At 42.4% G+C, this 10,291-nt stretch overlaps 1 protein-coding gene across 1 annotated transcript; it reads right to left on the bottom strand.

The window, feature by feature from the left end:
- Positions 1-6,666: 6,666 nt before the first annotated feature.
- On the bottom strand, positions 6,667-10,075 carry CFAP97D1 (CFAP97 domain containing 1). The gene is made up of 4 exons (XM_053570770.1): positions 9,952-10,075; positions 8,755-8,825; positions 8,362-8,480; positions 6,667-6,850 (listed from the first exon to the last, which is right to left on the bottom strand). Exons 1-4 carry the CDS (start codon positions 10,073-10,075, stop codon positions 6,667-6,669), a joined length of 498 nt encoding a protein of 165 aa, XP_053426745.1.
- Between the last annotated feature and the right edge of the window lie 216 nt (positions 10,076-10,291).

The following is a 10,291-nucleotide window of genomic DNA, read 5'->3' as shown; positions in this document are numbered from 1 at the left end:
AAATTCCATCACCACTCTGGGCAGAAATTACTCATGAGAATGAACAAGTTCAGTTCAGTGAGCAAGTCTCCACACTGCTTTTTTTTTTCATCACCCTATTCAATATATTTATCACAAATATTTTACATGTAATTATTTCAAAGGGTTGGTTTAATTAGGTTCCTCCTTTTGGTTAATAAATATGTGCTAATAAAAAAATCCTCCAACAATTAATTATAAATTATGAAAAAAATAAAAAATCTTAGCAATGAAATAGAAGATATGAAAAAGAACCAAATAGAAATTATGGAAATGAAAAATACATAAGCAAAAATAAAAAACTGAGATGAACTCAGTAAGGAAGATGATAAAATCAGCGTACTTAAGGACATGAGAATAGAGCAATAGCATTTACTTAATCCCACAATTTAGGGAATAAAAAACAGTCTCAAAAAGATCCTCAGGGACCTATGAAACAATAACAAAAGAGCTACTAACATTTGTATCATTGCAGTCTTAGCAAAAGAGAAAGAGAGATTGAAAAGTATACTGAGGGCGGCACCTGTGGCTCCGTGAGTAGGGCGCTGGCCCCATTTACCGAGGGTGGCAGGTTCAAACCCAGCCCTAGCCAAACTGCAACAAAAAAATAGCTGGGCATTGTGGGGGGCACCTGTAGTCCCAGCTACTCAGGAGGCTGAGGCAAGAGAATCGCCTAAGCCCAAGAGCTGGAGGTTACTGTGAGCTGTGATGCCATGGTACTCAACTGAGGGCGACAAAACAAGACTGTCTCAAAAAAAATAAAAGTATTCTGAGAAAACATGGCTGAAAACTCCCAAATCTGATGAAATACATAAATATACAGATTTTAAAAGTGCTTAGATACCAAATAGAAAAAGTAGTCATGTTCCCACGTCTGTCTTCTCCATCCTTCCATCTCCCAGTCCCTTCCGCTTCTTCCTTCCCGCAAGCCGGTGGCAGAGCCAGCTGTGAGGACGTGGGACGGGGCGGGAGCCAGTGCTGAGGTCACAGCAAAGGGTGGCATGATCACACCAGTGTTTTGAAGAGGCCACAGCAGTGCATGTGAGGGGGATCTGTGAGGACTTTGCGCTACCTGCTAGGAGGCTGTCGTGAGCAATAAAAATACCATGCACATAGATAACCTTTGGGTCCAAAACTGGATTCTTCGCATGTGACCCTTCTCCCAGTTCCCAGCTTGCTTCTTGGTTCTGGCCTCTGTGCCATCCCATGTGCAGCCTTCGTCTAACCTCCAGTTCACCTACAAAAGCTGAGCCTCACGAAGGAGCTAAAGGCCATGTGAAAATGTACACACCATTTTCCTGTGGACAGCTTGCTTTTGGAGAAATATAGTCTAGCAGCATCTGAATTAGAGTGGAATCTGAGAGAGCTCTGTGTGGGTGGCACCATCTGAGGGGTGTTTTGGAGGCCGCTGATCTTGGCTGCTGTGGACAGAGCTGCAGGGATATGGAGTGCGCATGGCTCTTGGACGCACCAATTTCAGTTTCCGTGGATGTGCACCCAGGGTGGCATTGGATAAGGTGCCACCTTCCTGTAATGATGAGTTGTTCTTGCATCTGGAGGTGTGACTGTGAGGCATAAGGATAATGTGTGGTGAAGGGTGGTCCCCAGCCAGGGCTGTGCTGCCTGTTGTCTGATGGCCGTGTCCTGCATGTGTCAACAGAGTCCCCAGCAGCATTGGTGGAGAGCCCATCCTGCCAGGTCCTGTGAGGGAGAAGCACAGTCCTTCCCGGCCACCCAGCCTGTACCAGGCCACCATGATGAGCCCACAGCACTGTGGGGCTGGGCCTGGAGAAGGTGTTTTTCAAGAAGAAAAGAACAGACTCTGCTGAGAATATACCTACTGAGATAATTCAATTTCATCTGTTAAAGTGGCTTTATTCAGAAATTGTCAGTGATATGATATAGCTAATTAAGACAGGCTGGTTTCATTAGAGGAGATAATATTGCACAAGAAAAATAAGAAATCATTATGACGGATGTCCTAACATTACATTACATGTTAATGAAGTATAAATGATCAAATTATTTTTGAAAGAATACAGATTCAATTAAACTGTCGGAATTAAATTGAAAAAAAAAAGAAAAAGTAGTCATAATCCATACTGATACATAATAATCTTCTAAAAAACTAAAGATTAAGAAAAAAAATCTTAAAAACAGGACATAGCAACCAAGAAGGAATATCAGTTCAAACTGTTATTTTTGCATTGCCTATGAAGGAAACTATGATGGTCCAACATTTATCAAGTGCTGAAAACAAAGAACTGTCAACCCTGAATACTATATCTGGTGAAACTATTCTTCACATTCTCAGATGAAGAGAAACAGAATTTGTTGGGACATGCTTGTGTTTAATACACCTAAAATATCAAACATCTTAACTTAGCCAAGCCTAGCTTAATGAAGCTCAGAACACTTACATTAGTCTATAGTTGGCCAAAATCATCTAAAACAAAGCCCATTTGATAATAGTGTTCAATAGCTCATGTAATTTCTTGAATACTGTGCTGAAAGTGAAAAGCAGAATGGTTGTATGAGTATTTGAAGTATGGTTTCTACTGAATGTGTATCCCTTTTGCACATTAAGTAAAAAAAATCTTGAGCAGCGCCTGTGGCTCAGTGGGTAGGGCGCTGGCCCCATATACTGAGGGTGGCAGATTCAAACCCGGCCCTGGCCAAACTGCAACAAAAAAGTAGCTGGGTGTTGTGGCAAGTGCCTGTAGTCCCAGCTACTTAGGAGGCTGAGGCAAGAGAATCACCTCAGCCAAGAAGTTGGAGGTTGCTGTCAGCTGTGTGATGCCACAGCACTCTACTGAGGGCAATAAAGTGAGACTCTGTCTCTACCCAAAAAAAAAAAAAAAAAAAATCTTAAGTTGAACCATCAGAAGTCAATTTCATTAAGCATTAGGAAAATACAAATTAAAACCCCATGAGATTTCACTACACACATATCTGAATGCCTAAAATTAAAAAAAAAAAGATGATAACATCAAATGTTGGTGAGGTGGTAGAGAAATTGGATCACTCATCTATCATTGGTAGGAATGTAAAATGGTACAGCCACTCTGGCAAATAGTTTTTTAGGTCCATTTATTTTTATGATTATTATTTTTTAGAGACAGAGTCTCACTTTGTCACCCTTGGTAGAGTGCCATGGCATCACAGCTCACAGCAACCTCCAGCTCTTGGGCTTGGGCGATTCGCCTCAGCCTCCTGAGTAGCTGGGACTATAGGCACCTGCCACAATGCCCAGCTATTTTTTTGTTGAAGTTTGGCAGGGGGTGGGTTTGAACCCACCACCCTTGGTATATGGGACCAGCCCCCTACTCACTGAGCCATGGGTGCCACCCTGGTACTTCCATTTAAATTGAAAATGGTCTTACTATACCACCTAGCAATTATGCCCTTGGGCATTTATCCCAGAAAAATAAAAATCTATTTTTATGGAGAAACTTATGCACAAACGTTCATAATAACTTTATTTATTACATTAATAAAACCTAGGAACAACACAAATGTCCTTCAATGATGTATAATTAAATAAATTATGGTGCATCCATACCATGGAATACTACTCAGCAATAAAAAGGACTAAATTGTTGGCACACACAACTTGGGTGAATAGCAAGGAAATTATACTGAGTGAACAATCCAGTCTCCAAAGCATGGACATGTGCTACATCACTCCATTTATGTAACATTCATGAATGATGGAAAACAGATTAGTGATTTGCCAGGACTTAAGGATGGGGGGAAGAGGGTGACTGTGGCCAAAGGGAGTGGGACAGAGTGTCTTTTATTTTTAATTTTTTGGTAGAGTCACAATCTTGCTTTTTGCCCTGGCTGGTCTCAAACTCCTGGCCTCAGGCATTCCTCCTGCCTCAGCCTCCCCAAAAAGTGTTTTCAGATAATAGTACATTTAAGTATCCTGAATGTGGCTGTGGTTACACAAAGCTACATACGTGACAAAACCACATACAGCTATATACAGACATATAAATGAACGTATGTATGGCTGATGAAATCTGTTCTATGGATTGTAACAAGGACACTTTCCTGGGTTTGATATCATACTACAGTTACTCAAGATGCGAACACTGGGGAAGGTGGGTGAAGGGTGCAGGAGGCCTTCCTGTACATTTATATACAACTACCTGTGAATCTGTCTTATTTCAAAATAGAAAGTTTAAAAAGTTAGTGTGATGATTAATTTTAGGGGTCAACTTATATGGATTAAGGAATACCTAGAAGTCTGGGTAAAGCTTCATTAATTGGGGGGGCAGGGTTTCCAGAGGAAATTAGTCTGAGTGGCCCGGGTGAGAAAGACCCGCCCTCAGTGTGGGCAGGCACCATCCAATCTGCTGCGAGTCTGAGGAGAACAAACACAGCAAAGGTGAGTGTGTAGATCTGTCTGCTGCAACTGGAAGACAATCTTCCTCCCCCTCTCCTTGGACAACAACTCCTTGGCCTTTGGACATGAAGATTCACACCAGTACTCCCTGCCCCTAGGGTTCTCAGGCCTTTACCCTGGGGCTGAGAGTCCCTCCATCTGCTTCCCTGCTTCTAAGGCCTTTGGACTCAGACTTAGCCACATTATTAGCATCCTGGGAGCTTTAGTTTACAGAAGGCTTATGGAGGGACTGCTCAGTTCTCATAATCTTGTGAGCTAATCCCCCTTGTAAATCCCCTCTCATCTATCTATCTATCTATCCATTCATTCATCCTATTGATTCTATCTTTCTAGAAAACCCTGACTAATACAGTCCAGCTCAAAACCAGCAAGACCAGCCATAGAAGTGATACAACATACACCATATGTTTTGAGACATTTTAACTGTTGTTTTCCCCTATAAATCAACAGAGTACAAGGAAACTTCAGTTCTTTATTCTTTTCCAATTTTGTGTATTCACAGGAAATAATGGCATTTGTTCCTCGTGTTGTCTGAACCTTGATGTTGTCACGTGCTTTTGTTTTCCATTTTGACAGAGCTGTACTTGTGGCTGGATGATCTTACCCCACCCTCCCCCTGCCCCAGGATGGTGACAATGATGGTGTATGTTTTAAAAAGTTCTTTCAAATCTCCCCCACCCTCTCTCTCTGTCTCAGATCTCTTCCTCTCTCACTCTTCCTCTTTTAAAATTTATTTTCATAGCCCCAAATAAAAATGCTCATTGCATCTTTCCTTCTGTCTCCCTCATTTTGGGATGGGAATGTTAAGCCTTTGGGTTCCTTAAATGTGACTTACTCATTTTATGTTCCAAGCTTTATTGAAGCACCCTAAGATTGAGCATTCAGCCACTCAGGAGTGTCTGGAGATTCTAAGCAGCCAAGAAAATCCTAGGGTCTTCTCTTATATCTTTTTCCATGGCAAACAACCTTGTATTCAGCAGGGAAGAGAGAGAGAGAGACATATCAATTATACAACCTATTTTTTTAGAAAGCCTGAGTGTCTATTTATCCTTCTCCCCTTGGCGTGGTGGTGGTGGGGACCGCTTAGTCATTACTAACAACATTAAATAATACAAAATGCATGACAGTACTTTTAAATACTGATGGAGACCTGTAATGTAACCTTGGCACAACTTAAAGCCACGAGGCCTCTAGTTTGTTTTACTGGAACAAATCACTTCCCCTTAGACTCCCATAAAGCCTTAAAGCTGATGACAAAAGACAATTTCATTTCCTACTTGTATGGAGAGAGCAAACAAAGTTGGAGAGCAAGCCCTCAGTTCCCTGAATGGCTGACCAACCAATACTGTATGAGAAGAGCAAAATCCCTCCCCTTGGGTGGCACCTGTGGCTCAGTGAGTAGGACGCCAGCTCCACATACGGAGGGTGGCAGGTTTAAACCCGACTCCAGCCAAACTGCAACAAAAAAATAGCTGGGCATTGTGGTGGGCGCCTGTAGTCCCAGCTACTCGGGATGCTGAGGCAAGAGAATTGCCTAAGCCCAAGAGCTGGAGGTTGCTGTGAGCTGTGATGCCACAGCACTCTATCCAGGACAACGAAATAAGACTCTGTCTCTTAAAAAAAAAAAAAATCCCTCCCCTTAACTAGGCCCACAATCACCATTCATGGGGCTCTTTAGGGCTTTGGTATCAACTTGATCATATTCTATAGCAAAGAGACATACCCATTCATCTCAGGAGAGAAGATATCTTGTTGTATTTCTGATATAGCGCCTTGAATTCTTGAAGGAAAAATATCAGAAAGTTTGATGTCAATGCCATGACATTGGTGCTGCTGCTTAAGTTCTATATCCTAAAGATGGCTTAGAAAATGTTTACAGACCAAAGCCAGGGAGTGGAGGTTTTTCAAAACATCGCAGATGCCTTTTTCCCCCCTTTATGAAGGGCCATTCCTAAAAGAAGCAAATCAACTGCTTACAGAACTGCATACCCATCATCTCTGTGCTGTTTTCAGCCTTTCCTAATGAATTAAGGAGGAAGGAAGATGCTAGCAGATACTTTCTGAACCTGACCTACAATTGTTATGAAACTGACACATAACAGTTTTGCTACCAAGCTCTCTCTAGCTGTTTGATGGTTTGTGCCTGTTAGCTTTGCTTTGGATGGTTTTCATTTTAACGATTATTGCAATTCACATAATTTGGCCCTAGCTGTTTAAGGATTCTCCCGAGACTCTCTCTAGGCTGAACATAGACAAACTGTGTGCATGCCTGAGATGCGGCAAGAATGTGCACGTGCCTGCCAGTCTATCTCAGATGACCTACGGTCATAGTGGGGTTTGCGGTCACCAAGCCTCTTCAGAATGCCTTGGTTTTCCACCGTGATTCTCACTAGCTCACGGTTCCTCGATTCTCTGTTTAAGCTGAAAAACACAAAATTTCAAGATGGGTAGAGAAGGAAACACTCCTCCTGGATGGGAGTAGGGGAGGAGATAAAGTCATCATGTCATAAACACTGCCTGAGTGTGGGGAATAAACCATCCTGCTGAATCCTGAGATCCCAGGGGCAGCCCTGGGAACTGACCACACTGCATTTTGGGAAACATGCAGAGCATCTACAGTTCATATCTGTGGTCCTCAAACCTGCTGCCCACTAGATGATTCTATTTTATTGGTCTGGTGTGGACCTTGGGCATTGGCATTTTGTAAAAGTTCTCCAAGCAGTAAAATGTGAAATCAGAATTGAGAACCTCTGGTTCATATTATGGGGTTTCCCAGTGGATAAGTTGCAAATGGCTGGTGACAAGTTTTGGTTCATGTCACTCCTCTCAGCTTTCAACTTATACCAGGATATCCCAGGATACTGTCAAGGCATTTTGACACCCCCCACCAACATACACATTCCATCAAATTCTTCCCCTTGCACACACTTCTTTTGGTGCCCTGACCACACTGCACTGTTATTTACCTAAATGCCTCCCCCCAAGATCTTGAGTTCTTTGAGGTTAGGAAATACACATCTCATTTCATCTTTGTATTCTTAGTGCCTAGCACTTAGCAATTGCTCAGGATATATTTGTGGAGCAGATTTTAAAACGCTACATCATAGCCCCAGCTATGATGCTATGGTCTGAATGTCTGTGTTCCCCTCTCCCCACTCCCTCCCCAATTCCTATGTTGAAATCCTAACTGAGAAGCTGATCTTCTTAGAAGGCAGGGCCTTTGGGAGGTGATTAGGTCATCCTAACTGAATTAGTGCCCTTATCAAAGAAGGCTGAGAGAGTCCCCTTGCCCCTTTGTTAAGTGAGGTTATAGTGAAAAGATGGCTGTCTGTAAAGCAGGCTCTCACCAGACACCACATTTGCTGGTTCCTTGATCTTCGGAATTCCCCATCTCTAGATCTGTGAGAATGTCTGTCATTTATTAGCCACTAGTTTGTGGTATAGTAGAACCTCTTATAAGCTGACCATCTAAGGGACATATAGAGGTGGTCAACATAAGGAACTAGGCCTTAGTACACGTGATGCATGTCCAGTCTATGCAAATTAGGTCCGTTTAGTACATATCAGTATAGTGGGCTTAGATCCTTATGATGATGACCTATGTATGTTGACCAGTTTATTATAATCCCTGGGGTAGTCAATTTGCAGAAGTTCTACTGTCATCCTCTAATGGACTAAAGCACATGATCATTTTAAAAAGCAAGCAGTGAATTCTGTGACAAACCAAATAGGACTCTGAAAAATCTCTTAGATGAAATAAAAGGTGGCTCTTTACACTAGAGAAAGGTCCCCTTTTTGAAGTGGACGCTTTGGTTATCCCTCAAGATAACTTCCCTTAAGTATTCCTCTTACTCAGGAGAACTTCCCACTAAAACCCCAAGGGAGGGCCAATTTTGACTTTCCAAAAATGAAATGAAGAGAAAGAACACTACCTCTTGGTAAAATATTCATTCCAGCAATCCACCTTGGCAGGGCCTCGATGAGCATTTGCAATTTTCTGGCATAGTTGCTTATTTTCGTACTCGATTTTGTCGATTCTCTTTTGTTCACCCTGGTAAGAAACCGCACCCCGCCGGGGAGACATGGCTACGCTTCCTCCAACACACAGTGGCTTAGCAACCCTTCCTCTGGGATTGTGGGAAAGGGACACCCTGAGGGCCACAGGGGAGACTGGAGGTTAGGAAACCAGTGATGTGTATGGGATGAAGGAATATTAACACATCATTGAATTGGGTGGGTATTTAGAAGGCTCTGGGAAAGTGGACCTCTTTAGGACATAGGTTAAAAATCAATAAAAGACATCTATAGATGGCAAAAACAAATACCTGTAGTTTGCTCAATTTTAAAATATGATGTGTATGCGCCACTGGAGGTTTGGTATCAACAGTAGGCTTCACTAGAGAAGAGGGATAAAAAAGAGTTATATCAGAGGAATCCTAATTAGCAGCCTCAGAAAACCAACTCACATATAGGCAATGACCCTGGCTAATGAATGGTTTTGAATTATGACCTTAATCTGGTTCAGAAATTTTAGTTTGGTTTAATTTCCCAAATGGACATGTCTAAAGAGTTTTGAGCAGAAATGAAAGAATGGTGAGGACTAGAAAAAGTAAAATTTACAGAGATAAATGTCCTTTTTATTTTATTTGTATTTTTACTTATTTTTTAAAAGGTGGGGTCTTGTTCTGCTACCCAGGCTGGAGTGCAGTGGCATGATCATAGCTTATCATAACCTCCCACCTCAGCCTGCTGAGTAGCTGGATCTACAAGTGTGAGTTCTCCCATCCTGCACTAATTTTTCTACTTTTCTTTCTTTCTTTTTTTTTTGATTATGTAGCCCTCAATAGAGTGCTATGGTATCACAGCTCACAGCAACCTCAAACTCTTGGGCTTAAGAGATTGTCTTGCCTTAGCCTCCCAAGTAGCTGGGACTACAGGCGTCTCCACAACGCTTGGCTATTTTTTTTGTTGTTGTTGTCATTGTTGTTCAGCAGGCCTGGGCTGGGTTCAAACCCGCCAGCTGCAGTGTATGTGGCTGGCACCCTAACCACTGAGCTACAGGTGCCGAGCCAATTTTTCTACTTTTTATAGAGATGGTTCTTGCTATGTTGCCCAGGCTGGTCTGAAACTCCTGGCCTCAGGTGATCCTCCTGTCTCAGTCTCTCAAAGTGTTTGAATTACAGGAGTGAGCCACTGCACCCAGCCCAAATGTCCTTTTAATCCAATGAAAGAGGCTCTCTCCCATCTTTCCCGATATTATTAGCCTGTCTAGTGGGTTCTGAAGTCCTATCTTCTTTCTAAGCTACTTTGGCCTTAAAGAGTTTATAATGAGTGTTTCCATCAAATGAAATCCCTGGTGGAAGATAAACTTTGTTACTGATGCTAATGTCCTCTTGACCAGACTCAGCAGAGAAGGCCCTATCATTCCAAAGCCATGTCCTAATCTGGTTTACTGTAAATATCTCCATGGAAGACTCTTCCAGAATCCCTGATAGCAGTGACCAGCCCAACCACCCACATACCTATTTGTATTCTATTCTTATGAAATAGGTAGTGGCCAAAGTCCAGTTTCTTTCTGAAGGTTGTGCTTTGCCTGTGATTAGAGACGATAACAGGGTAGGCCAGATAATCCAGGGAATTGTTCATCTTCTCTTCCTAGTATCACTTCAGAAATGAGGCACCTAGGCTCCTCTGTGAGGTAGTTAGCTTTCCCCATGGCAGGTTGTCATAGTTACCCAGTTATGACATCAGGGACCAGTTTCAGGAAAGAGTTGGAGTAACAGAGCATGGCTGGTTGTCTCTGGGCTTCTGTTTAATGCTAACCTAAGCCTAAATCAAGATGAGGGTCAAGGGACTCACAAG

Source organism: Nycticebus coucang, chromosome 18 (genome assembly GCF_027406575.1).
Source record: "Nycticebus coucang isolate mNycCou1 chromosome 18, mNycCou1.pri, whole genome shotgun sequence".
Taxonomy (NCBI): Eukaryota; Metazoa; Chordata; class Mammalia; order Primates; family Lorisidae; genus Nycticebus; species Nycticebus coucang.
The sequence above is the reverse complement of the archived record's forward strand: the minus strand, read 5'-3'. Positions and strand labels throughout refer to the sequence as shown.

Bases quoted from the DNA above. Each gene is read 5' to 3' on its own strand.
- CFAP97D1 (XM_053570770.1), bottom strand. From the start codon at position 10,075: ATGAACAATTCCCTGGATTATCTGGCCTACCCTGTTATCGTCTCTAAT. The intron at 8,826-9,951 runs GTATGTGGGTGG...CCTCTTCTCTAG, and splicing joins TAAGAATAGAATACAAATAG to TGAAGCCTACTGTTGATACC. The intron at 6,851-8,361 runs GTAGTGTTCTTT...TGTGTTTTTCAG, and splicing joins AATGAATATTTTACCAAGAG to CTTAAACAGAGAATCGAGGA.